This window comes from Selaginella moellendorffii, unplaced genomic scaffold, assembly GCF_000143415.4.
Source record: "Selaginella moellendorffii unplaced genomic scaffold, v1.0 SELMOscaffold_5, whole genome shotgun sequence".
NCBI lineage: Eukaryota > Viridiplantae > Streptophyta > Lycopodiopsida > Selaginellales > Selaginellaceae > Selaginella > Selaginella moellendorffii.
In genome coordinates this window covers 1589335-1612588 of record NW_003314266.1, presented here as the reverse complement: position 1 = coordinate 1612588, position 23254 = coordinate 1589335, and the positions used below count along the sequence as shown (strand labels likewise).

At 46.8% G+C, this 23254-nt stretch overlaps 8 protein-coding genes, 1 long non-coding RNA gene and 2 other non-coding genes across 12 annotated transcripts; 7 read left to right on the top strand and 4 right to left on the bottom strand.

Annotated features, from left to right (window-relative positions):
• Positions 1–1968: 1968 nt before the first annotated feature.
• Positions 1969–4302, bottom strand: LOC112344703 (probable 3-deoxy-D-manno-octulosonic acid transferase, mitochondrial). Its single transcript, XM_024670011.1, has 12 exons — positions 4105–4302; positions 3831–3873; positions 3650–3750; positions 3473–3592; positions 3332–3410; positions 3188–3286; positions 3033–3130; positions 2893–2983; positions 2719–2838; positions 2593–2663; positions 2383–2542; positions 1969–2256 (listed from the first exon to the last, which is right to left on the bottom strand). The coding sequence occupies exons 1-12, from the start codon at positions 4300–4302 to the stop codon at positions 2042–2044; spliced, it is 1395 nt and encodes a 464-aa protein (XP_024525779.1). The 3' UTR covers positions 1969–2041.
• A 47-nt stretch (positions 4303–4349) lies between these two features.
• LOC9659956 (5'-nucleotidase domain-containing protein DDB_G0275467) lies at positions 4350–7800 on the bottom strand. Of its 2 annotated transcripts, XM_002964775.2 has the most exons (15): positions 7596–7800; positions 6992–7433; positions 6786–6922; positions 6576–6725; positions 6430–6531; positions 6210–6374; positions 6050–6160; positions 5899–5996; positions 5724–5847; positions 5586–5675; positions 5490–5534; positions 5117–5434; positions 4980–5062; positions 4548–4932; positions 4351–4470 (listed from the first exon to the last, which is right to left on the bottom strand). In XM_002964775.2, exons 1-14 carry the CDS (start codon positions 7692–7694, stop codon positions 4890–4892), a joined length of 2007 nt encoding a protein of 668 aa, XP_002964821.2. In that variant the 5' UTR covers positions 7695–7800; the 3' UTR covers positions 4351–4470; positions 4548–4889. The 2 variants fall into 2 exon arrangements, with proteins under 2 accessions (XP_024525378.1, XP_002964821.2); XM_024669610.1 differs by lacking the exon at positions 7596–7800 and having other exon boundaries at positions 4350–4470; positions 6988–7075.
• A 51-nt stretch (positions 7801–7851) lies between these two features.
• On the bottom strand, positions 7852–9461 carry LOC112344585 (vasohibin-2-like). The gene is made up of 10 exons (XM_024669611.1): positions 9277–9461; positions 9100–9195; positions 8966–9028; positions 8846–8905; positions 8681–8784; positions 8545–8626; positions 8394–8474; positions 8292–8344; positions 8056–8225; positions 7852–7945 (listed from the first exon to the last, which is right to left on the bottom strand). Exons 1-10 carry the CDS (start codon positions 9445–9447, stop codon positions 7890–7892), a joined length of 936 nt encoding a protein of 311 aa, XP_024525379.1. The 5' UTR covers positions 9448–9461; the 3' UTR covers positions 7852–7889.
• A 261-nt stretch (positions 9462–9722) lies between these two features.
• Positions 9723–12398, bottom strand: LOC112344584. The gene is made up of 4 exons (XM_024669609.1): positions 10947–12398; positions 10696–10842; positions 10499–10627; positions 9723–10446 (listed from the first exon to the last, which is right to left on the bottom strand). The coding sequence occupies exons 1-4, from the start codon at positions 12363–12365 to the stop codon at positions 9829–9831; spliced, it is 2313 nt and encodes a 770-aa protein (XP_024525377.1). The 5' UTR covers positions 12366–12398; the 3' UTR covers positions 9723–9828.
• A 124-nt stretch (positions 12399–12522) lies between these two features.
• Positions 12523–13120, top strand: LOC112344683. Its single transcript, XM_024669946.1, has 4 exons — positions 12523–12612; positions 12680–12742; positions 12793–12885; positions 12942–13120. The coding sequence occupies exons 1-4, from the start codon at positions 12548–12550 to the stop codon at positions 13117–13119; spliced, it is 399 nt and encodes a 132-aa protein (XP_024525714.1). The 5' UTR covers positions 12523–12547; the 3' UTR covers position 13120.
• A 109-nt stretch (positions 13121–13229) lies between these two features.
• On the top strand, positions 13230–15837 carry LOC9659955 (sperm-associated antigen 1). Its single transcript, XM_024669945.1, has 12 exons — positions 13230–13450; positions 13503–13584; positions 13635–13736; positions 13788–13856; positions 13911–13971; positions 14021–14298; positions 14364–14474; positions 14526–14732; positions 14779–14916; positions 14986–15450; positions 15505–15706; positions 15755–15837. Exons 1-11 carry the CDS (start codon positions 13314–13316, stop codon positions 15673–15675), a joined length of 1821 nt encoding a protein of 606 aa, XP_024525713.1. The 5' UTR covers positions 13230–13313; the 3' UTR covers positions 15676–15706; positions 15755–15837.
• Positions 15838–15915: 78 nt separating this feature from the next.
• Positions 15916–17333, top strand: LOC9659954 (GDSL esterase/lipase At5g08460). Its single transcript, XM_002965117.2, has 5 exons — positions 15916–16191; positions 16261–16388; positions 16449–16676; positions 16749–17004; positions 17074–17333. The coding sequence occupies exons 1-5, from the start codon at positions 15939–15941 to the stop codon at positions 17295–17297; spliced, it is 1089 nt and encodes a 362-aa protein (XP_002965163.1). The 5' UTR covers positions 15916–15938; the 3' UTR covers positions 17298–17333.
• Positions 17334–18476: 1143 nt separating this feature from the next.
• Positions 18477–19531, top strand: LOC9659953 (protein SLOW GREEN 1, chloroplastic). Its single transcript, XM_024670010.1, has 3 exons — positions 18477–19094; positions 19161–19301; positions 19389–19531. The coding sequence occupies exons 1-3, from the start codon at positions 18477–18479 to the stop codon at positions 19446–19448; spliced, it is 819 nt and encodes a 272-aa protein (XP_024525778.1). The 3' UTR covers positions 19449–19531.
• Positions 19532–19669: 138 nt separating this feature from the next.
• On the top strand, positions 19670–20355 carry LOC112344587. The gene is made up of 3 exons (XR_002991754.1): positions 19670–19725; positions 19778–19967; positions 20070–20355. It is a non-coding gene; the product is annotated as an uncharacterized LOC112344587 (long non-coding RNA).
• On the top strand, positions 20121–20194 carry TRNAF-GAA. The gene has a single exon. It is a non-coding gene; the product is annotated as a tRNA-Phe (tRNA).
• Positions 20356–20538: 183 nt separating the features above from the next.
• TRNAF-GAA lies at positions 20539–20612 on the top strand. The gene has a single exon. It is a non-coding gene; the product is annotated as a tRNA-Phe (tRNA).
• Positions 20613–23254: the final 2642 nt, after the last annotated feature.

The following is a 23254-nucleotide window of genomic DNA, read 5'->3' as shown; positions in this document are numbered from 1 at the left end:
AACCAATTCTTCTCGGAATCTTTAATTTATGGCCACCAAAAGGCTTCTTTCCCGGAAGCAACACTGCAAACACCATTCCAGCACCCCACATGTCTATACCTGTCCCAAACTTCTCAATCTCGATAACTTCAGGAGCCCTAAATCCCAGTGATCCAATATGTATAGTTGGTGCTTCCTTGCGCAGCTAAAATCTCCCAAATTCACTACAAAGTTGTTTCCATTGAGCTCAAATTTGAGACACTCATGTCCTTATGCACAACTCTCGCTCATGCAAGCTCGCCACTAAGAGCTGCCGCATAGTTTCTTTAATCCAGCACTTATTGGAAATCAAGGAATTCAATAAGGTGTATTACAAGCCGAGAACTTTTATGACGTTCTCGTGTGCATGAGAGGACTAAATGATAATTCATTGTGATTAAAATTTTTTATGCCTTGTTGATTGTTAGCTCAACCTTTTGCTCATCGTTAAAACTAAACTTCCCCAATACCCTAGCTACTCCTCTATATAGTGTCTACACAAAAGGTTTTCTATCCTTTTTTGCTAATCTAGCTAACTGAAAAATGCCATGGAACAGAGCCCGGTTCGATTCCAGCATGAACTTCCTCAAGAAAGGAAGAACAAAATCATCCAGTCCATGGTGGCTTTCCTAAGATAGAAGACAACATCCACCTTCACGAATATTAGTATATCATATCCATGATCATCTCTCCGAGTTTTCTTCACTGAATCTTCGATAGCTCGATCGATCTCTCCTGCCACCACCAAAATTCTCACCACTCAAAGTCGGAGTCACCGTCGTCGTCGTCATCCAAACCTTCACAGCTTCCATCTTCCCGGTTTGGCCACTTATCAGCCTTCCCTTTGAATCTATACAGCGCCTTCTCCAGCTCTGTGATGTTGTAGTCCGGAGTCTTGTCCATCATCTCCTCGAACAGCACCCTCGGCCTCCTCCACCTCGCGTTTCTATCCTCCCCGAGTATCTCCACCTCGTGTCCACTCGCCAGGCACCTCCTCATCTCCCTCTTGGATCCTTTGCATGATATCTTCCCCTCGCAGTCCATTCTCCCCACCTCCTCCTTGATCGTGTCCATCTGCCGGAGCCGCTTCTCCACATTCTCGGGAGAAGTTCTTCGCGGATCCAGCCGCTTCTCCCGAGGCTGGATCAAACACAGCCTTATGAACCTGTCCCGGAAGTCTAGCAGCGGACTGCGATCGATCAGTCTCATGCCGCTGTAAGCCTCCTTGAGGAACACCGTGAAGAGGTCCTCCTTGTAAGACGTGTAGAAGATCCCCTGGTGACGCTCGATGAGCCCCCGGAGCGAGCTCATGAGCTTGAAGTCCTTGCGGAACACAGCGATCTGCGCGATCTGTGCCCGCTTCTCCACGTACATGCTCAGTATCTCGTGGACGATGGCCAAGTTCCGCTTCTCCGCCTCCATCGTCCCATGGATCGTCCGGCATATCTCATAAGGCGACTGGAACGGGAGCTTCTGAAACGTCTCGTAGTACTCCCTCACGTTCTTCCTCAGGTGGAAGCCGGTCGGGAACGACATCGGAAACGCGTGAGGATTCGTGTCGCCCATAAGCTCGTCCAGCTCCAGAGCGTTGTCTCTCAGCCTCTGCTCCCTGTAAGTCACCGCCAGCGACTCGTCCCACTCCACGAGCTCGAGAGTGAGAGCCCCCCTCACGGTCGTCACCCGGAAGTACTGCGGATACGCGTGGATGATCCTCGACTTGAAGTCCGGTGGCAGGAAGAGAACGTTCCTGAGGTGCTGGAGCCGTATCAGAGGCATGCTTCGAGTCTGCGACATCATCAGCATCTTCCGGATCCACTTGACCACCTGTGCCTCGTGAACCTCTCTCATGTAGATCCCCTTCTCGGCTATCAAGTCCTCGGCCTCATCTGTAAATTCGAGCCACTTCCAGCTGTCTGCGTCGGTCGTGAGCTTCACCACGCCAGGATGAGCGTCTGGATACGATGAAATCCTGCTTGCCGGGTCGAGTTTGAATCTTCCCTTGAGCCTTCCCAGTGCATGGAGGTTAAGGACATGGCCCTGCGACATCTCCAGCAAGTCCCTGAGCTTGACAATATCCCGGAACTTCTTGTACATGATCAGTGCCTCGTCCAAGTCGTAGATCTTCATCCTCTTCTGGGCCTTGGGAATCATCATCCTTCTTCCAGCGGGAGGAGGACCCATCTTCGGAGCACTCACCATCGCGCGTAGCTGCTGAAACTTCGCCTCCCATCGCGATTCCTGGAAGTAAAAAAGAGAGGAGCGTCTCAGTACCACCGGCATTCTCTTCCAAGTGGATTGCATTCACCATAGACCCCTGCTTCCTCTCACTAAACCCTAAACCCATGAGAGTGTCGCAATACACACCTTGGAATATGTTGAGCTCTAGCAGCTTGAAGATATTGTCGATGATGCCAGCAGCTGCAGTGGTTGAAGCTGCTTTTGCAGCTTTCCTACGAAGTCGTAGACCTCCTTCGTCAGAGAAAAGCTCCATCAAGGCGGACGCTAGAGAATCCGCGGAGGAAACCTTGAGAAAAGAAAATGAAATTGGGTAAATGAAGAAACAAAGCTTCTTACTTGTAAGATGGATAATGGAGAGATCGACTGCATTTCTTTCAGCATTTTGGAGAAGTGACCCAAGTGTGTTCCTGTTCTTAGATAGAAATGCTTTTAGCTTAGATCGGAGTATGGGAACTTCTCAACCTGTAAGAACAGCGCAACCGCATGCTGCAGCCTCCGCCATGTTGTGACCAGCTAAACCTTTTAGTAACGAGCCACCAACAACAGCTATTGGAACAGAGTTGTAAAGTCTTGTCAATTCACCTGGAAGACAAGAGTTTGAGAAGAGAAACCGAGAAACGCTCTAGAATCACGTACCTACGGTATCTGCGAGATAGATGTCAGTATTTAGGCAAATATTCTCGTTGATGGACCTCTGTGCAACCTTCAATCCATGGGTTCGCAGCATCTGAAAGAAAATGTTAAAACGTACAAAAACAAGTGATATTGTATCTAACCATGATGATTGACTCTGCACGACTGGGCTGCCGAGGTGCGAGGATTGTAAGAATTTCTGGAAATGTTCGTTTGAGTGTCAAGTGCACCTCTGCAATAACTAGAGCACCCGGTGGTATATGAGATGGAGTTTTGTAAGTCCTAAACAGAGCTGTACCTTCCTCTTCACCAGCATGTGTCGACGATGCCAGCCAGACTTTTCGTTTCATTAGCAGGAGATCTTCCACTTGCGACTTGTCCTGAGATGCTCCCCATGCTGGAAAATACATGGTGTCAAAGAATTTGGGATACCACTACCCACCGTATTTCGAATTTCCAGAGAAATGTATGACGCCAGGAGAAGCACCCAAAAGCTGCAGATGTATCGCGTCATTGGTGCTCTACCTTGTCAAGTAGAATATAAAGTTGGTCAGGCAAAGGACCAAAAACTTCCAAAGCATACCAGAGGGCATATCAAAGAAAAACTTCCAAGCATTTCACCCACAAGCGACTTCGAGGTGAAACGAGACCATCGAATGAAAGATTTCTCAGATACTCGCGCATTCAACAGAGCCATAGGAATCTGCATAGGAAGCAAGGTAAGTAAAACTTCAATTCCACAGTTTCAACAATCACGCACCTTTCTCGAGGACGATGACAAGAGAAGATTTGGCCAAAGCTCACTTTCCATGAATATACCAGCCTGTGGCTTCCAGTGACTCAAAAATCTGTCCACCGCTGCTGGAGTATCCACAGGAACAAACTTTCCAACCGTATTTTAGAACTTCGCAAACCATAGAACAGCTAACAGAGAACAGTACCTGGAAGATTACACCATGAGAAAGTTTGCTCCGGAGGACATTGCTACGGAAAAGAAGACGAACACATTGGATAAATCGCGAAATGTACATAGAGTTACTCACAATGCTGTCAAAGTCCCAGTAGTGAGAAGAACGTTAAGGAAAGGATGTATTTGCAAGCATCTATCGATGATCGGTATGGCTGACAGCCCTTCTCCTAGAATTTCAACAAAGAAAGAATCCATGAGCAAAGAAAACCTTGAAAATTTCCAAAGAAAAGAACGATCGATCGCACAGAGGAAGAAAGAAACCGACCTAGCGAGACGGCGTGGAACCAGATGAGGGTTCCAGAGGGGCGAGGAAGCGAGGGATAGCCAAGGCGCTCCTTCCATCGCGTGGGATGCTCCAGACCTCGGCATTTTCGCGAGAAGAGATGCGCCATCACCAGCGGCTCCAGCGCCGCGGAGATCGATGTGTAGAGCGCGCGCTCCATCGCTCAAATATTTCAAAAACCTAAACCCCTAACTCGATAGACACGAGAGAGCTCTTTACACTCGCATTAAAAGCTAGATTTTCCCAGTTCTGATTGAAAGAATGGTTTCATGGAACACGAACGACTTGAGTGAGTTTTCGCGCGTCTTCTCCGTCGTCTCCTGCGTCCCTGTAAACAAGAAGTCACTCGCGCAATGAGAAATCCAAGCGAGAAAACGAAGAACCAAAACAAAACAAAGATCTTACCTTGCCTCCTCGTCTTCTGCGACGACGCACGATAGACGGCTCCGGAGTTTTCCTTCTTCTAGATTGCGATCGCAGCACCATTGTTGATTCTGGAGCTGCTGCTCCACTCGAAGTTCCTGATTCCCCACCTATCGGATTTCCTGCTACCGCTAGTTCCTCTACAATTCCGCCAGTGCTAGTCCTCCTCCTCCATAACCGGCCAAGTGTGGAGGAAGCCCAAGAGGACAGAGTCTCAGCTGGAGACAACATACAGCGGAGCTTCCCAAAACTTCTCCACGAAACTTAACTCGTTATTTTTTGATCCCCGTATCCACAAGTCGTGTCTCGTCCAATCTATCCACATCAGCGATCCGCCATTTCCAGTTGTGGCTCCAGGTGTTCATGACTAGAAACATTGCAATTGTTACGAAAAAAGTCTCATAAGTTGCTTACAGCTGATCTTCACTATGCTGGGTAGGATTCAAATGGCCAATCCTTGAAAACTTTAGACGGCCCGACCTGTAGTCACACACAAGCTTTTGAAACACGAATTAGTGAACAATCAGAGAAAAACCACTAGACATGAGTACCTTGATATGATGCGGCAAAATCTTCACGTCGAACGGGGTATAGAGCCACGCTTCACTAGAATATGTCATCAAGTTCTCAAGGCGGCTTGTATACACGTCCGCGTACTTCTGCACGTTATATGCGAAAGCCGACTCTTTGCCAGTATCTGTGAGGAACGTTGAACCAAAGTAGCGGTTGAACATCTGGCTCATCGATAATCTCGCATTCAAGCGTTCCTTTCTTAATGCCAGGAGAAGAGTTTTTTCTTTGTCCCTTCTAGGTCCCACAGGCAAGCCGTGATATTTGCCAAGCAGCTCTTGAACCATATGATATCGTGCCTGTTAACAAATTACTATCACGTTTACGATAAGACAGCTAGGCCCTTTTAAATACCTGGTGGATGCGATATTCATCTTCATTTTGTGTAGCGATCTCTCTCTGAAAGTGGAAAATGAGTTGCTTTATACTGATTTATATCTCAAGACAGACCTCAAGCTCCCGAATTATAGCAGCCGTGCGCCATCCAGCCTTTGAAGGGCCTCGTAAATCACTAAATAAGTGATCTCCAAAATACAGGACCTGCAAATGTTAAGCATTTTAAAGCTGTCCAGTGCAAAACCTTCACACCTCTGTTCCTCGCCACTTCGTGATTTGAAGAAAGTCCTTCAAGCATCCATGGTAATAAACAGCATGAGGTTCAAACTCTTCCACCTTGTTAAAGGTTAACCTGTCCGCTTCTATATCGTAATGCCTGTTTCACGATATTCATTGAATCTTTTGCTATGTCCGTAATAAACATTACCTGAATGGTCGTTGAGAGGAATAGAAGTTTGGCTTATCTGACAGAGCCACAACAACATCAAACAAGTCTCTCCAGGAACTTCCGTCGTCTCCGTCTTCCTACGCATATAAACAATGTTATGACAGGAAAAATCAAAAGACTGGCCGTTTACCTGAAACAAGTATCTCATCCCTCCATCTACAAACGGAAAAGGAGAGTTTGTGATGATGAACGTCTTTTTTCCTATCTCTTTAAGCCTTTTTAGCATCCGGGTGACAGCTTCCTGTATTCACAAGCGCTTAAAATGCGAGAACAGAAAGCCAAGTTCTTACATTTTTCACAAGGTACTCCTCTGGGCGTTCAAGGATAAGTTTATGTAAAAGTCCGGTTCGATGGATATTCTCAACAGAGCGTCTTACGTCCTCGTACACATAACCAGGATCAAACTGGAGCTTTTGATCTACGAAATGTTGAATAACATCGGATAGAAGGCAGACCTGTATAGACAATAACATCTATAGCAAGAAGAAGAAATAAACATAAAAAATGTACCTCGCTCAAGCAAAATAAATCCATAAGAGGGACGAGGTTACTTAAGTTCTCTGGGCTTATATGCTTTCCTCCATATGCTTGCTCGACTTCCTCATGCGTTAACTGATCTCACTGTTAAGAAGGAACAGAAAGAAACATCCACTTACACGCCGGCGGCCAAAGAAACAACTCGCAACTTCCGCACAGTGGAAAAAGTCTAGCTTCAGCAGATAGCTCCGTTTCTTATCGTAATATAACCCTCTTATTGGAAAATTCTGATCATACTTGAAATCCAAGCATGATTCCGGATATTTCAGCTGTTCATAGAAGATATCAGCCTAAATCGTTGTGCAAAGAAAATAAAATACTGCAAATACCTCTTTTACAAGCTGTTCTTTGGCAAGGTCGTAAATCAAATGCTGCAAACTCGCAGTGTAGTGAGCTAACGTGAAGTCGTAGTCAAATCCATAGACGCTGATGAGATCCAAGCGCAAGTTATGGTTGGCATAAACACCTGCAAAACCCGAGCGTTAGACACAATTCTCGAGCAACTAGAAGATGAAAAGCAAATATACTCACCTACCATTGGGATTTATCTTCGGAATGTCGTCCAGGCATGGTGGAGCGTCTTCGAAGCACTTCATCGCAGTTTCGAATTCCTCCTGGAGTTTCTCGGTTGCCTCTTCCCGATTACCTGGAGGCTGGACGTAAGAACACCGCCCCAGAGACTCGGTCTCATCGTCGGAGTCGGAGTCCCTCTTGTGGCTGCAGCAATTTAGCCGATCTAGTGCTTCTGGCGATGGAGTGCTCGAGAAAAATCTGACGGGCAAAGCGCAGCATCTCGGCCCGATTGTTTGCACAGACGACGATCTAAACTGGAACTTCCTGACAGGGAATCGGTACGACGTTGATGCAAAGTTCGTCGGCGGGGCCAGGAAAGTACACGCTCTGGGAAGATTCTTCTGGAAGAACTCCATGAGAAGCTTCATATGCTCACGACGTCCATAGGGACAAAGCCCACCGCCCTGACCAAAAACGAAGATATGTATCAGCAAAGGAAACAGAACAAAGAATCACAAGAAAGAACAATACCAAACTGGACGAATTTCTCTAACGATTCTCTCGACTACAAATTCTCGAACGATTCTTCGCTCGACTACACAACACAACTCATCTGGCAATCGCACCTGGGATTCCGCCGCGAGAGAATACGACTTGAGAGCTCCATTCGTAGCAGCGGCAGCGAATCTGCGACGCATTCTTAGCATTCCACGCATTGATGACATCAATCCCCGGCGATTCAGCCCTGCATTGTGAGAAATTCCCAGGGATCGAGGCAAACCGGAAGCGCCGACGCGGACACGCGATCTCCAAACCCTCGAAGATGGACCTCTTCACATGAAACAAGAAACTAGGGCAGACGTCACACGATAAAAGGCGGGGTTAAGTTAAAGGTAGAATAAAAGAACTCCCATTAAAAGTTAGTCGTGGAAATATCTGATGGACGGGATCTCATGAAAACCCACTCGCGATGGCACTGTAAATTCAGTCAGGGAAAAGATAGCGCTTCTTTGGTCTTCTTCTCTCTGGCTTTTGTTTTTTCTTCCAGTTTCTACCTAGCTAATTAACTTTCAGCGCTTTTCTTACCAGGAGTGTTGAGGTTCACGATCGATGGTAAGATCGTCGAGCGTGAAGGCGGCCTTGGAATCCTCAAGATCGCGCCTGCAGCTCTGGGAACAGCGTTTATATCCAGTTTCTTGGCGTTGTTATAGATGCTTTGGTTCTTTGGGATTTCTCCCTGTCCCTCGAGCAGCCATCTAGAAGGAAAAGAAAGAAAGAATTTAAGAAAAATATCAGTATGGGTTTCGACAAGGTAGACTGACCTTTCCCAGAGTTTTTTCGATTGGGAGAAGTGTTTGTCCATTTCGGCACAGCACTGAAGTAAGAATTTTAGTCACTTTAGAGAAGTATGCGCAAAGAATTACCTCTATCCATGGTTGCGAGTTTGGCGTGAGTGTCAAGTACCGCCAGCAAACGTAGTTATAAGACTCGACATTGAGTTCCACCTTGATAAAAAAGGAGGACAAATTAGAGTTTAAATGGTTCAAGTTTCCAAAGCAGAAAAAGAAAGATTACCGGCAGTCCAACCCATAGCTTCTGGATGGTGTGGCGATGGCCTTCGTAGGCTCGTTTGTAATCAGAAACAATACTTGAGAAGCTGCAAAAATTTAAAAGGATGTAAAAGGAGAAACTTAAGAGCTATGACGAGAACCTATCAAACTCAAACTCTCTTCCTGCCAAGTCGGCCTCGCGGCTCATCCCAAACGCACCAAACTTCTTTCCATTGCGCACCACTAGAATGATGTGCTGATGGATCTGTAGCTCATACAAAAAACCTCTTTAGAAAACCACCGCAGATATCATATGGACGATGTACCTTCGTGTCTTGCTCAGTCTCAAAACCCACGGGAATTCGTTCCACGCCTTGGAGTCCGGCCTTACTCCACAAAAGCAAGCACGCATTAAGAACTTCCCAACAAAGATGTCGAAAGCTTACGGTGAGATAAATTGCCAGAATCACACCTTCAACGCATTTAATTGCCTGAGGACTGTGAATCATCTGGAAAGAGAGAAACAAAAATAAAAACCAACCCTGAAGAAGTAATCGCTACAAACTCTCAAGAAACTAACCATCTGTGCAGTGTCCATAAGTTTTGCCAGTGGCCTGTACTTATTAACATTGTAGTGTGGCTGAAGCGCTATCCGGTACTCAAAGCAGCCTATGTACTGCAAGAAAAATCAAAATTGCAAAGAACGAACATGAGAGAGCTTTTTTTCTTGTGGAAACGAAAATGCCGCTAGACAAACCTGTTGCACAGCCTTGAGGCGCGTGGCGGCAGGAAACTTGAAAAAATTGATCGGCAACTGAGGCCTCTTCACTCCCCCAAACGTCGCAAGACTGATAGCTGCTGGCGACTCCAAAGCTCCCACCATGGCTCTCCACACAAGCTCGAAACACTTCCCGGCCACTCCCTGCATTGATCCCGGCCGAATCCATCAATAAAACAAACACCAACGAGACCACCCGATCGCCATTGCTCCAAAACGCAGAGAGATCCCGACGAAGACGATGAAAACTCTTCCATTTTCAATCCACAGTGACCAAAAACTCCAAAGTGATATCCCTCAACCTGCCTGGATGCTTGGCGCAGCTCCTGCCGCCTCTTCTTGTGCTATAAACCCTAAACGCCACGTCCTTGGAAGCCACAACGTTATGAAGCCTTGCCACGTAGCACTCGGCGGATGCTCGTGGATAAGCCACGTGTTGGACTTATTTGAAAAACCCGCCAATGGAATATGCCTCAAGCGTCGTAAAGAACCCTAGCGCCTTAGCCGTCGATTCCATCCATCCAACGGCTATTATTTGAAGAAATACCCCGCGATCTTCTTGACCAGCCAGTAGAAGAAGAGCGCTAGAGCCCCGGAACTGATCGCCTGCTTGCTCGCTAGCGGCCGCAAATTTATTCTAAATCCCCGCTTCCGCAACTCCTTCACCACGAAGAGGAAAGCTGCGAGTAGAGCTCTCGCCACTGGCTTGAGGACTTCGGGAAAAACAGCGTCGAGCACCTGCGAGTGTGATGAGCACCCCTGTTCTTCGATCAATTCCCTGCCTCCGGTAAATCCCAGGCAACCGTTTAGCTTGTCCGAGACCTCCACCAGCAGCCGGACAAGCCACCCGATCTCCTGGCTTTCTATCGGACGTCTCATCCAATCGCCTTTGTACTTCACCTCCGCCACGCTGTGCCTCTGGAGTCCAGGACTTCTCTCCGGGATCTCCTCCGAGTGATTTGTCTCCGGGATCACCATCTCGGGGAGTGGAGAGCCAGAGTCCGACCTCAGCGGCTGCTGCCTTCCCAAAACCTCCCGCTCAAAAACTTTCAGGACGAGCTCCTTCAGATTTCTCAAGGTCTTGGGAGACACTGGCAGCTTGTCGGTGTTGCAAGCTCGGTTTTCCGCTTCCGCCAGCAAGATGATGCTCTGAAAGGAATAGTCTGTTTAGCAAAGAGATACCAAAGTTCACAAATATCACCTGTAAGACATAATGGCCTCCGTATTCTCCCACACCAAATAAATGCAGCTGGGGGGCACTGGTCTGCATGCTCGAGTGCAAGATCTCGCCATGCTCCTTCTCTGAATTTGTCATGCCCTCTTCCCAATCCTGAAAGGATACGGGAACATTTGATAAGCAAAGAGTAAAACGGGAAGTTTTGATAGGCAAAGAGTTACCTGTAGCTGTTCCATGATGGTTGGGACTCTGTCAACAAAAGGATTACTCGTATAGTGATGCCTCCCGAGAAAGCTTTCCGTGTACGCGGCATTAACCCTCCGCAGAAGATCTAACAGATCATCTGACTTGGCCAAAACACCGAGAACCTGTTTCAACAAAAAGAGACAACGCCATCAGTTCACCAGCTCTGATCAGTTTCTATGGGTGTATGTATAGGAGCCACCTATAGCAAGTGGAGCGATGGGTTCACCTTGCATGTTGCCTGGACGACCAGCTCCATGTCGACGTGTAGAAACTTCAAAGCGAAATCCAGGAAGTGCGAAACCAGCGACGTGTAGAAACCATAGTTGGAGAGAACGTATTCCTGCCAGTATGCCGAGTAGAAGCGCTTCGACTCGTCAAGAACAACTCTGGAGCCAGGCTGAACGCTACTGTCCTTTGGGACGAGAAGAATCGCCGTCCATGGTTCCAAGTAGTGTAGCCACAGGTCGACCATCGGCAGCACCTTGGTCAGGGACGTCCCAACCGGCCACAAACAAAACGCCCGGAGAAAGAACCGATAGAGCGGCCTTTGCAGCGACTGCAGATACGGACTAGCATTCAGCGCGGAACTTGCTCGCAAATCCGACAGAAGCGAAGCTTTCCTCCTGAATCCAGCCGGTGACTCTGGCGAAGCAAAGAACTGCTCGTGGTGACCAATCTGCGTTTGGAGAAGAGCACTGAAATAGTTGATGAGCAGCTTCACGGCATCGATGAGATCTCTTCCTGGCGGCACGTAAGACGAAGGTGGCGGCAAAGTGTGGAGCTGCAAAGACTGGCACACCGCGAGCGAGAACGGACAAGGATCGTCGTCAATGAGCCAAAAATCGATCAAAGTCCGGACGAGTATGTCGGCGTGCGAGATGACGTAGTCTTCCCACAGTGAGATCACTTGCTTGTCTTTCCGGATCATCGCTGGACCAACAAAGTGTGAAAGATAGAGCTGGAGGAGCTGCAAGTATGGATGAAGCGGCGAGACCAAGCTTCCCTGGTGAGAGTGATGGAGCCCCGGGATGGAAGAAGCCCAGCTCTCGATCTGGCTGCGCAGCTGGGATGATCGAGAGAGCCCAGTCTTGGAAGTCTTGGCAGCTGGAGACTCCTTGCAAACCGCGTAGTAGGCAAACCAGAAGATGTAGTACTGGAAGATGTCTAGCTCGATCTGGATCGACCCAGTGATGTCCTCCTTGAGCCTCTTCCGGAAGAGAATCGAGACGTGCTCCAGCACTGGGCCGCCGCCCTCCACCGCCAAGAGGCGGCGGACCCATTCCGGGAGGCGCTCGAATGGAAACACATACCTCACGACGCTCTCGCTGTCCGAGGCGAGGAGGGATTTGAAGAGCGAGCTCCCGGGCGCTAGGAGAGCGATTACTACCGTCGCGGCCGATTCACAGCCCGGCTGCGAGACGACCGAGAGCCATCCCTCCGAGGAAGTCACTGCCCCTGCCTGGAAGTCCTTGAATCCAAACAATCTGCGCAGGAGGAGCGGGAAGCAAACGCAAAAGAACGATCTTGGCAAGTGCCTGGAGACGGATTCCACCGCATGACAGGCGGCGGCGATGTCGCCAAGAGAGCTCGAGGACGACTCGAGGAGCAATCTCAGGCGAGTCGCATCCTCTTCTTGAGCTGCCATTTCGACCAGATTGCCTCACCAGAGCGCCTCACATTCCGCCATAGCCGAGCTCCAAAATAAGAACCCTAATTCTATATTGCTACGAATTTCTGGCGGGAGGATCCGACGGCTGTCGAGAAAACCTCCGTTGGATCCCCGAGTTTGTTCTTTCTTCCTCCCAGAGTTTAGGGCTTCTCGCAGCTATGGTGGCCGGCGTGAAGCGCTCATGGATTTCCGACAAGGAGATGGACGAATTCGATCATATCACGTAAGATTTCCTGCCGCCATCGCTGCATTTTTCCGGTTAAATGTGTTTTTGGTTCTCTACTTTCTAGCGGAGATCAAATCCGCGGCATGACGGATCTCCGGAAGCTCAAGAAACTCGAGAGATACATGCGGTGAGGATTTCTTTCTTTCTAGCTTTCGCAGCTGATTTAATCGATTCCAGGGAAGAGGGATTTCCCCAAACTGCCGAGGCTGCTTACGAAACTATTATCAAACTAGGGGGCCGGGTTTTTCGTCCCGGAGAGCGCGAAACTCGGTAAGTGTTTCTTCTTCTTCTCCTTTTTTCATGTGGTTTTTCATTGTGTATCTCAGAGTTGACGAGTACGACGAAGACTTCGATGGTTTTCTTAAGACCTTCGACTCGTGGAAGGTGAATTCGTGCGTCCAAAAATCTGCTGGGGACTTCTCAAGCTCTTATTTCTTCACTCTTCTCACCACCAGGACGCGATCAAAGGTGCCGATGACAAGCTTCGCCAGCTTCAGAGAGTGAAAGGCCCCAAAGCTGCAGAGTCCGGCGACAAAGTAGGCTAGGCGCTCATTTTCTGTTTCTCACGCTTTCCGGTTTTTATGCGCAGGCCAGGCCAACTATACAAGATACAACTAAGCCTTCTGAAGTTTTAAATACCCGCACGAAGAAAGAGGGTAAAGACGTAAAAAGTGGCAGAGATTATTACCGACTATGGGATGAATTCGCCGCAAAATGCGAAAACGCAAGTCATTTTCTACCATTGGCAGTGCTGGGTTGATGTTGTACATTTTCTCCAGGAAGACGACTGCAAAACCGAAGAAAAGATACCTCATCCCAAGAAAACCAAAGAAAGGTCCGTATACCAGTTTTTGCAAAAATCTATAGTGCTAATAATCTGTATGCAGGAATGCTATTGTTTCTAAATCCCAAACAGAGAGGGAATGGCATGCAAACCGAGAGCGAGAGAAGGGCAATGAGCTGTTTAAGGTAAAAACAACTGCATTTGCAATCTGGGGACTGATTCTGTTTACATTCAGGCACGAGAATATATTGCTTCACTAGATGCGTACAGCTTGTCCCTCGAACTATTTTCGAATTCGGCGACGACGTTTGCTAATCGTGCTGCAGTTCAAGTTAAGGTAATCGTCAATTGACACTACTTTACATCCATGACGAGCATATATGAACAGCTGAATCGATGGGATGATGCTGTTGCAGACTGTTCCAAAGCACTTGAACTCGATCCAAATCACGTCAAGGTATACAATATTTCTGATTTTGAGCTAACGCGAACAATGCCCTCGCAAGAGCAGGCACTTCTTCGTCGTGGAGTGGCTTACCTGGAAATAGGAAGGCCGGAGGCGGCCTTGAGAGGTGCTCATTCGGTTTAGAGTTTATGACGTTTCTGAATTCCACGTTGCAGATTTAACTGCTGCATTTGATTTGGATTCATCTTGTAAGGAGGCCTCGACCTTGAAAGAAAAGGCAGAAAGAGCTGTTCGGAAGAAGCAAAAGGACGATGATAAGCTTGCAGACAGTTGTAAAAGAATTTCAATAGAAGAGGTTGGAGGTGAAGATGAATCCCGTTCTTCTTCAGCGTTGCTAGAGATGGAGAGTCGAACTCCAGCCCTTCGAACTCGGGTGACTAAGACGCAGAAATTTCCTCAACGTGAAATATTTACGAAAGAGATTGTTCCCGAGGTGATTTCATCTATTAAGCTTATCTCTATATAGATGTTCGATGCCAATCTTTTTAACTTTTGCAGGGCGAGCTAAAGGTCCTATCTGAACGTAAGCTCTCCCCTGCGCTGGAGGAGAACTCTTCGTACATTCCTATGCGAGCTGGGCCGATGGTGATTGAGGAGATCGTTGAGACGGTATCTAGCGCTTTCCATTTGAAGTTTACTGACGTGATGACCTTTGTGTAGAAATGCGAGCCTGAGGAATCATCGACGGCGTGTCGGCCTGAAAATACCAATGACGCTCGAGAAGAAGCAAACAAGCAGCGAACAATCGGGAATGAACATTTCAAGTCTCAAGATTACTGCGCAGCGATCAAGTGTTACAACAGGAGTTTGAGTTTAGATCCTGGCGTCGCGGCAACTTTTGCTAACCGAGCACTCTGCTATCTAAAGGTAAATTCTAGTGTCTGCGTTATGGCCAACGTTGTTTGCATTGCAGATGAGAGATTGGAATACCGCAATATCGGATTGTTCTGAAGCAATTACCATAGATTGTGGATATGCGAAGGCATACTACAGGAGAGCATTGGCATTTGAAGGCCTTGGTGATCTTCGAGGGGCCCTCAAAGACCTACAGGTCCAACATTTTTTTTTCTATATAGGAAAATATTTTCTGTTACTCATTATTCTTCTTCTATATCTTCAGGCCGCTCTGAAATTGCAACCGGATGATTCAGAAATCGGTGAGAAGCTCAGGACTATCAAGCGGAAGCTTCGAGTATCATTTGTCAAAGAGTCATCCCAGGAAGAGGCTGGCAGCGACAAGAATCTTGAAGAAACCTCGGGAAGGAGCCCTTCGATGCACGAAATAAAGACTCAGATTGGCGAAGGAGCTTGCATTCCAGTGTCTCAACCACAAGAGCGTCCAATAGCTCCTGAACGGAACGTCAGACAAGCCAGGGCAACGACAGTTCCTGAAAAGCCAAGGACCGCGATAGAGTTCCAGCGATCGTGTGAACGACTACAAGGCCAATCACAGCTGCTTAGAGAGTTCATCAGCAGGATCCACATTGACGAGTATCCGGGGATTTTCAAGGAGAACCTGAGCGTGGAAGTCCTGAGGACCATTCTAAAGTCGTTGCAAGCTGCGTTCATGCCACACGATCCCGCGGTAAGTTCCTATCTTTCTATCTCTTCTTCTACCTTAACGGGAAGATTCTTCCAGGGAACAATGGCAGTGCTTGGCGGGCTGGTGAAAGTGAAGCGTTTTGGGCTTATTTTAAAGCTTCTGGCACCCTGTGAGAAGAATACATTCCTGTCAATCTTCGACTGGCTTCGTGACTCATGCGGCGCTCCTCTCGACCGTGCTCAGGAACTTAAAGCACAGTTCTACTGAGCTTTACTGTAGACGTGAGGCTCCTAAACAGGTAATTGTTGTTGGAAGCGTAAATTGCATATTGACAACATTAATACAGCGGTGCTCCTTTGGCGGGTCAAAAATAACCAAGTTTAGAACTCTCATTTAATGGAGTCACATGAACGACAGAACCAAAAATCGAAAGCAAAAGCACCAACCTTCCTCACTCGACAGGTAAAAGAAGAGGAAAAGACACGAATATAAGCAGCGGGCGAGGGGAAAGGATCCGAACGGGCGAGAGGATGCAACTCTCTCGTATTTTGCTCGCCGTCGTGCTCCAGTGGATCCTTTGGATCTCTGGGTCTTGGGCAGCAAATGCGAGCTCTCCGCTCGTTCCCGCGTACTTCATCTTTGGAGACTCCCTGGTTGACGTTGGCAACAACAACCATCTCTTCACGCTTGCCAAGAGCAACTTCCATCCGTATGGAGTCGACTTTGACACGCACATTGCAACGGGGCGATTCAGCAATGGGAGAGTTTCAGTCGACTACCTGAGTAAGTCACCTTTGCAAGATTTTTTGTGTGTTAACTTTGTTTTTGTTCTTTTCCCGTCGTGGTGAACAGCTGAGCTTCTGGGACTGCCTTTCGTTCCCGCTTATCTGGACCCCTCTACCAAAGGCAGCAAGCTTCTCCTCGGCGTCAACTTTGCGTCCTCAGGCTCTGGAATCCTTGATTTCACTGGAAAGATTTTCGTAAGTTCTTGTCAACAGCAAATCTGGAGCTGACCCTTGCTCTGGAGCGTTTTCTTGCAGGGGCAGAACATGCCAATGGGCTCTCAACTGAAAAGCATGCACAAAGTTAAGCAGGAAATCCAAGAGCTTATTGGAGAAGAACGCACGAGGACGCTTCTCAGCAAGGCCTTGTTCTCTGTTGTCACGGGAAGCAACGACTATCTCAACAATTATCTCGTCAGGCGGAGGGAAGGAACTCCCGCTCAATTCCAGGCCTTGCTGCTGTCCAGCCTCAAATCGCAATTGCAGGTTCGTTGCTTTCCAAAACTTAAAGCCTTCGTCACGGGACGAAGCTCTAAATCCTTTCCTTCTTCGTTCCAGGAACTATACAACATCGGTGCTCGTAAGCTGCATGTCGTGAGCATGCCTCCCATCGGCTGCTGCCCCCAGTCCCTCTTCAAATTCGGCAGCAAGAACGGCGAGTGCATAGACTTTGTGAACAAACTCGCGGTGGACTACAATGTAGGACTCAAGTCCCTCCTCGTGGAGGTGGAGAGATCTCTTCCGGGTCTCAGGACCGTCTACACGGACTCGTACTACTCGTTCATGTCCATCTACAACAATCCAAGCCAGCACGGTGAGCATCTCAAGTTTTATCCTTTGGACTTCCGGGTCTCGGGTTTTATGTCTTTACTTTCTTGAGCAGGATTCAAGGTCACAGGGACTGCTTGCTGTGGTATCGGTCCTTACAGAGGCTCTTTCTTCTGTCTGCCCAAAGTTCCATATTGCTCCAATCCATCGCAACACATTTTCTTCGATGAGTTCCATCCTACTGCTGGAGTTGCTCGAGATGTTGCTATCAAGGCCTTTCGTGGAGGGCCGGATGTAAATCACCCGATCAACGTCTATCAACTAGTTACCTCCAGTTGAAACTATAAAAATAAATTACATTGCCGGGTTCCACCATTGAATTTATGGTTTCACTAGATGTTGGCGGAGAGAAAACAAAAGCAAATTCCGTAATTGGACTTGGGATCCTGACTGACTGAAATGAGTAAATGGTGTTGAGCAAAGGTTGCGATAAACACAAGATGTAAATTAAATGTCTTTAATAACATTTACTTAGAGGAGATTGCTTTTAGCGGCTCTATGCAAAATAGAAGGTGGGCAACCATCAATGCCACAATGCTTTTGCCATCTTTTATTTTCACTTGCAACTTTATTTAGTTTGGTTATAAGTTCCTTAAATGAATGGTTGAGAATTCCTAATAACCACGCTATGAATCAGTGTTCTCTTTCTTTAAAGATTATATCGATACCTCGGGGACGTGATGAAAGTATCAAGTTTTTTCCATGGAGTTCCTCAGCTGGCTTTCAGCCACCGCAAGAACGCGGTTCTGAGCGTCCAAGACGAGATGGTCGACGAGCAAGAGCTCCAAAATGTGGTAAAGGAGGTGTTAAAAGAGGCAGGGATCGAGGTCGTGCACTTCATAGCCTACGGCAATTCCACCGCTGTTCGTGCGCACTACGTGATCTTCTGGGAGCTCAAACGCAGAGAAGGGATCAAGAGAGAGCTCTTGGAGAGATGCTGCTCGAGTATAAGTTAAACAATGCCATAAACTTGACCTAAAGTTAGATCCCTGACACGTGTTTATTTTATTTACCTTTAGCATGTTTAGTTTGCCACCAAGCTTTAGGCCTAGAGATCGCGATCGCCGGGATTCTACTCGGATGGGCAGCGATCGAAATGGCTTGCAAGCCGTGCTTGGAGAGCTTCGCTACCGAAATCGCTCAATCCGGACTATGATCCAGACGACGAACTGGATGCCCAGCGCCCGGCGGTGACAAAGAAAGAGGAGGGCGATGGCGATCGTGGCATTGAGGAGCTCGAGGCCATGGGTAGCGCCAGCATTGACGACGAGAAGAAGCCACTCCCAAAGAAATAAAAGCTCTCGATGCTCGCCCTCTTTGTAAGTAAACGAAGTTTTCCTGCGAAGAGCACATCCAATCTATTTGTATTTTCTCTACAATCTCTCCTTGGCGCGTTAAGAAGAGAGATCAAACGAGCCTTAAACCCTAAACCTAGAGTGATGCTTTCTTCCTCCGCGAATGCGGTGCTTCCCAGCGCTCGGCCGCCACCAGCTGCCAGGATTTCGCGCTTCCAGGGCAGCGGTTTGCTGTAGGAATCACGGCAGCGGCAGCGCGAAGCTGGCGACCGGGGTGTGGGATCGATTGAGCAGGGATGCAGGGATTTTGCTCGGCACTGCGGCGTTTTGCCTGGTCTCGGGATTCAGCGTCAGCGATTCCGCCCGAGCCGAGGCCGTCCCGCCTGTCGACGATGTGGCTGGGTTGCCGGCTTCCGCGATTCCTGATCTCGCCAAGAAGAAGAGGGCGGTAGCCGAGAAGCCAGGGAAGAGCTCTAAGGTTCCGTCCAGGGTTCTTCGCGCAAAGGCCAATGAGAGGACGCTCAAGGCGGTGCTAAAGACGATCGAGGAGGAGCCGGGCAACCCGGTGGCTTACAAGGATTTGCTCTCGCTCAGGATGGAGAATGGCGAGGTGAGGGAGGCGATTGAGGTTCTGGGAAGGAGGATCGAGTTGGAGCCGGAGCATCTCGAGTATAGATTCATGAGAGCCAGAGCTTACGGGTTTGTTGGGGATGTGAGGCATTCCAGGGAGGAGTTCCGGGAGCGTGTGGCGATCCAACCTTTCTCCGCGAAGGCTTTGCAAGTCAGTGAGTAATCGATCGTTTTCTTTCGAGTTCTTAGCAGCATCATTGTGGTTTTCTTGCTCCAGGGACTGGCTTTAGCTATGGAGAAAGCTGGAGAAGACGACTCCCAGGTTCTAGAGATGATCCATGCCGCCGCGATTGATCAGCAGCAAAGCTTTGCAGCTCGCAACTTTAAGATGCTTCTCGGCCAGATTCTTACGTCTCAGGTACTAGAACAAGCTTTCTTCGTCCCTGTCTAGCTTTGTGAGATTTTTCTTTCCTTGTTCTAAGCTCCAGTGGTGGATTTCTTCCAGGTGAAGCTGACAAAGGCTCTCGCTGTGGAGCGGATTGATGGCGCCAGACGTCATGGATGATCTCCAGGAGCTCAAGGCGCTGCTGGATCAAGCTAAGTGGCCGCGAGTGAAATCGTTGCTCTCCACCGAGATCGCAAGCATCGGCCTCGCCGGCGACGAATCCTCCCTCTCCTCGCAGGTGAGCTCTCGATCTCGCTTAGCGACTCACTTGCTTTCTTCTCGTTTGAAGATCTCGTTTGAAGCTTTTCTCTCTTGTCTGAGACGATCGATTGTGGATGCACAGTTTAAGCCGGACGAAGGGAAGAATCCGATGGCTGGCATCATGGACCTGATGAAGGTAACTTCCATGGCTGCATGGTTTTGGATCGATCGCGACCTTGTTGTTGCAGAATATGTACGACGAGGGCGACGATAACATGAAGAAAACGATTGCTCAGGCGTGGACCGACGCAAGAGCCAAGCAGGGAGGACTGTGAATCCTTTCGTTTTAAGATTGGATGATTTCCTCGCTGCGAAATTAGTCTATCATGTTGTTACTGATCGTGGATTGTGCTCAGCGTTTATCCCTCTGCTAACAGAGTAAGTGCTTCTTTACTATTCATCCGGTGCTTATGATCGAACACTTTATACAGGAGCTCTTGGTTTTAGTTTTGGTTTGTCTGATTTTACTTCACAATGCAGGTGTACAAAGTTTGCTCAGGCTCGCGAAGTTCATTGGTAGGGCAACAAGGTGCCAGAGTAGCTCATTTGGTTAGAGCGTGTGACTGAAAATCACAAGGTCGGTGGTTCAATCCCACTCTCTGGCATAAAGCTGTATGGTAGTCATCTAGTCTATGGTTTTGTTTTTGGCATAATGTTGCATTGTATTCTTGCTGCAAGCTCTAGTCTAGATTTTTTCAAGAAGAAACAGACCTAGGTTGATCTTGGAAGGATCATGCGCTTGGAAGTTTTTTGCTACATTATATTGTTGTTGCCCCGCCAATCATGACCCGGATATAAATTCGACCATAAGGACGTCTGGAAGTGAAACAAAAAACGTTTTTTTTAGAGTTTCCCGACCATTTTATTACCTTTTTGCTGTTTTTCATTAATTTTAGCAATGCATAAAGCATGCTCAGGCTTGTGAATATCTTCATGAGGGCAGCACGATGCCGGAGTAGCTCATTTGGTCAGAGCGTGTGACTGAAAATCACAAGGTCGGTGGTTCAATCCCACTCTCCGGCATTCTAAACTTATCTTTTAGTTTCTGGAGACGTTTACGAAGAGGTATGCTGTCGTTTCGATAAGTGAGTGAGAAAAGCAAATCTCCCTTCAGTGAAAGTAGCGCTGTGATCAAGATGGCCAAGCAACAGCGCGACAACGATTCTCACGCTTGTGCTCTTGGTTTTCTTCCAGAGATTTCCAGTGAAGCTCCAGGATGCCGATCGTTCACCTGGTGGAGCACGTCCTTCTTTTCAAGGTCCGGCACTGGGCTTCGGCCGAGAAGCGAGCCGAGATGGTGAAACAACTTAACAAGCTGCGGGCCATCAACGGCGTCCTCCACCTCAAGGCCGGACCGGTGCTGTCTATATGGCCGGCGCACGAAATTCTCAGCGGTGGCTACACGCACGTCCTCCACTCGCGGCACCAGAACAAGGCGGCGCTGGCCGCGTTTTCGCTCCACCCAGCGCAGATTTACTGCATGGACAAGTTCGTGAATCCCATCTGCGAGTCCGCCTTGGCGCTGGACTGGGAGTCGAGCGTCGAGAAGCACGTCGACCAGTTCTTCGAGGCAAAGAGGATCGTGCTGTGCCGGCTCAAGGACGGGGTGTGCGGCGATGGCAGGGAGCAGCTCGTCTCGGAGATCGCCGAGGCGAGCAGGACGTCGAGCTTCGATGGTGGCGGCCCCAATTTCTCGCCGGTTCGAGCGAGGGGGTTTGATTTCGGCTACCTGGCCTTCTTCCGCTGGATCGACGAGGTGGAGCTGATTGACAACAGCCCGGAAGTGGTGCTGGCGAAGCTCAAGGAGGGGCCGTTCGTGGAGGATTTCATTCTCGTGGATTACTGGAACGAGACGGGCATGCAGGCCGAGAACTCGCCACTCGCAGAGCCCGGCCACGAATACGTTTGAAATTTCAAATTTGAATTTGCACAAGCTGCGTTGCAGGCGCGCGAGTAGCGGGAGTTTAGATTCTAGTCTTTCCAGCCGGAGGTTCCAGCGGATGAGCTTCAAGACGACTTGGCGATGATCTACACTTGAACAAGGCGCTTAGCCCAGTTCGAGCTCCTTGCTCCTGACACCTTGCTCCCACTTAAGCTCCTTGCTCACCATACTAGATTCTAATATATTCTGTACTGATCACAGTACGGATCCTTGCTGTCACAGAGGTGCAGGTGACAGGATTCCAAACCAGGATTGCCATAAGACACTTTTAACAGATTGCTTGAGTAAGATTTAGAAATCCTTTTCAGATAAATGTCTAGTTGCTTTTAGAACTTCAGTTTCAGCATTCTTGTGGTAACAGCTCTAGATGATGCTTCCAAACAGGAGTGATTGTATCGTGCGAGCAAGAAAACCATCTATTCTCTTTTTATATCGGATTTAAGGGTGTCTAGATAGATAGCAAACATCCATCAATCAGTAGATATATAAAGGATATTGATAGCATAAATCTTTTTGCATGTATTAGCATTTGAAATACATAAAGTATAAGAAAAAGTAATGATTCTTCAGTTTTCAGTTATAACCTAGTATTAATAATATAAAATATTAGTGAAAAAATCAAATATAAGCACGTGTTATTTTTTACAATAATGGAAGGTTGCTTCTTATGGATGAAGTGACTAGTTTGATTTGCTAAATAGCTCATTGCAAAATATTTCACTTAAAATAATAATTTATAAGTTTATGAATATTATACACAACAGTAGTAAATGAATATCAACTATTAGATGGTAAAAAATGCATTTTGGGTATTATCACTAGTACAAACAAGTAGTGCTAAATGCACATGCAAAACTAAAATTCACAATTAGTATAAAGTTTTTTGTCAAACCACTATAAACTAAGCATATTTTTATATTTCTTAGCTTTTAAAGTAGTAGAGAATACAATTTTCCTTTCAGAAATTAATGTATTATAATATTAAGAAAGTAGTATAAGTAGGTGAAAATGTTTTAAAAATATATAAAGTACAATAAGAAAAATATTGAAATTAGAATAAAGTAGTTATTTATATTTTTTCTTTATAACATATCATTTAAAATTTTTTTAATTAAAAAATTTATAATCATTTTGAATAAATACGTTAATAATTTAAAAGTGCATATATATACATATACATATCCTTTTACAAATGGTCAATAAAAAGTATAAAAAAAATTTTGTACAATTTTCATTATTTTCAAGATTTATCTGCAACAACTTATCATCTAAAGTTTGAAAAACTTAGAATTTTAAATACTCGTGATATTACATAAATAATTACAATTTGTTATTAACTAATAAATAAGCTAGAATTCGATACCTAACAAGTTATAGTGATAGTACTAAAATATCTATATCACAAGGAATTTTAAAATTTAATTATTAAAATTAAAAAGAATGACTTTAACGAAAAACTATATATGGATAAATGGTTTGGAAAGTATTATAAATGGTAAGTTTAATGAGATACATATAAATCTCTTATATTATTTTGAATGTGATAAGATAATTAAAAAAAATTGAAGTTTTATATAGTAAACTATATTTATTTTGCTACCTTCATGTAACTATTTATCCTAAATCAATCTCGTATATTAGTGATCTTTTAGTTTTTTGAAATGGAAAGAATGTTTTTTTTTTTGAATCAGATAATATTAAGATGTGTTCACAAAAAACAAGA

What these genes read in the sequence shown, in the direction of transcription:
- LOC112344703 (XM_024670011.1), bottom strand. Translation starts at nt 4,302, where the DNA reads ATGGAGCGCGCGCTCTACACATCGATCTCCGCGGCGCTGGAGCCGCTG. An exon ending in TGTCATCGTCCTCGAGAAAG is followed by an intron (nt 3,593 to 3,649) that starts GTGCGTGATTGT and finishes CTTCCTATGCAG; the next exon opens with ATTCCTATGGCTCTGTTGAA. An exon ending in ACATGCTGGTGAAGAGGAAG is followed by an intron (nt 3,131 to 3,187) that starts GTACAGCTCTGT and finishes CGGGTGCTCTAG; the next exon opens with TTATTGCAGAGGTGCACTTG.
- LOC9659956 (XM_002964775.2), bottom strand. Translation starts at nt 7,694, where the DNA reads ATGTCATCAATGCGTGGAATGCTAAGAATGCGTCGCAGATTCGCTGCC. An exon ending in TCCGAAGATAAATCCCAATG is followed by an intron (nt 6,923 to 6,991) that starts GTAGGTGAGTAT and finishes CGGGTTTTGCAG; the next exon opens with GTGTTTATGCCAACCATAAC. An exon ending in CGAAGTGGCGAGGAACAGAG is followed by an intron (nt 5,676 to 5,723) that starts GTGTGAAGGTTT and finishes TAACATTTGCAG; the next exon opens with GTCCTGTATTTTGGAGATCA.
- LOC112344585 (XM_024669611.1), bottom strand. Translation starts at nt 9,447, where the DNA reads ATGCAGGGAGTGGCCGGGAAGTGTTTCGAGCTTGTGTGGAGAGCCATG. An exon ending in TTATGGACACTGCACAGATG is followed by an intron (nt 9,029 to 9,099) that starts GTTAGTTTCTTG and finishes CTCTCTTTCCAG; the next exon opens with ATGATTCACAGTCCTCAGGC. An exon ending in TCGAAAAAACTCTGGGAAAG is followed by an intron (nt 8,226 to 8,291) that starts GTCAGTCTACCT and finishes TTTTCCTTCTAG; the next exon opens with ATGGCTGCTCGAGGGACAGG.
- LOC112344584 (XM_024669609.1), bottom strand. Translation starts at nt 12,365, where the DNA reads ATGGCAGCTCAAGAAGAGGATGCGACTCGCCTGAGATTGCTCCTCGAG. An exon ending in CCATCATGGAACAGCTACAG is followed by an intron (nt 10,628 to 10,695) that starts GTAACTCTTTGC and finishes GTATCCTTTCAG; the next exon opens with GATTGGGAAGAGGGCATGAC. An exon ending in GAGGCCATTATGTCTTACAG is followed by an intron (nt 10,447 to 10,498) that starts GTGATATTTGTG and finishes TATTCCTTTCAG; the next exon opens with AGCATCATCTTGCTGGCGGA.
- LOC112344683 (XM_024669946.1), top strand. Translation starts at nt 12,548, where the DNA reads ATGGTGGCCGGCGTGAAGCGCTCATGGATTTCCGACAAGGAGATGGAC. An exon ending in AAACTCGAGAGATACATGCG is followed by an intron (nt 12,743 to 12,792) that starts GTGAGGATTTCT and finishes AATCGATTCCAG; the next exon opens with GGAAGAGGGATTTCCCCAAA. An exon ending in CCCGGAGAGCGCGAAACTCG is followed by an intron (nt 12,886 to 12,941) that starts GTAAGTGTTTCT and finishes TGTGTATCTCAG; the next exon opens with AGTTGACGAGTACGACGAAG.
- LOC9659955 (XM_024669945.1), top strand. Translation starts at nt 13,314, where the DNA reads ATGAATTCGCCGCAAAATGCGAAAACGCAAGTCATTTTCTACCATTGG. An exon ending in TCGATCCAAATCACGTCAAG is followed by an intron (nt 13,857 to 13,910) that starts GTATACAATATT and finishes TCGCAAGAGCAG; the next exon opens with GCACTTCTTCGTCGTGGAGT. An exon ending in GGGCCCTCAAAGACCTACAG is followed by an intron (nt 14,917 to 14,985) that starts GTCCAACATTTT and finishes CTATATCTTCAG; the next exon opens with GCCGCTCTGAAATTGCAACC.
- LOC9659954 (XM_002965117.2), top strand. Translation starts at nt 15,939, where the DNA reads ATGCAACTCTCTCGTATTTTGCTCGCCGTCGTGCTCCAGTGGATCCTT. An exon ending in ATTTCACTGGAAAGATTTTC is followed by an intron (nt 16,389 to 16,448) that starts GTAAGTTCTTGT and finishes GTTTTCTTGCAG; the next exon opens with GGGCAGAACATGCCAATGGG. An exon ending in CAACAATCCAAGCCAGCACG is followed by an intron (nt 17,005 to 17,073) that starts GTGAGCATCTCA and finishes TTTCTTGAGCAG; the next exon opens with GATTCAAGGTCACAGGGACT.
- LOC9659953 (XM_024670010.1), top strand. Translation starts at nt 18,477, where the DNA reads ATGCGGTGCTTCCCAGCGCTCGGCCGCCACCAGCTGCCAGGATTTCGC. An exon ending in TCTCCGCGAAGGCTTTGCAA is followed by an intron (nt 19,095 to 19,160) that starts GTCAGTGAGTAA and finishes TTCTTGCTCCAG; the next exon opens with GGACTGGCTTTAGCTATGGA. An exon ending in GCCAGATTCTTACGTCTCAG is followed by an intron (nt 19,302 to 19,388) that starts GTACTAGAACAA and finishes GATTTCTTCCAG; the next exon opens with GTGAAGCTGACAAAGGCTCT.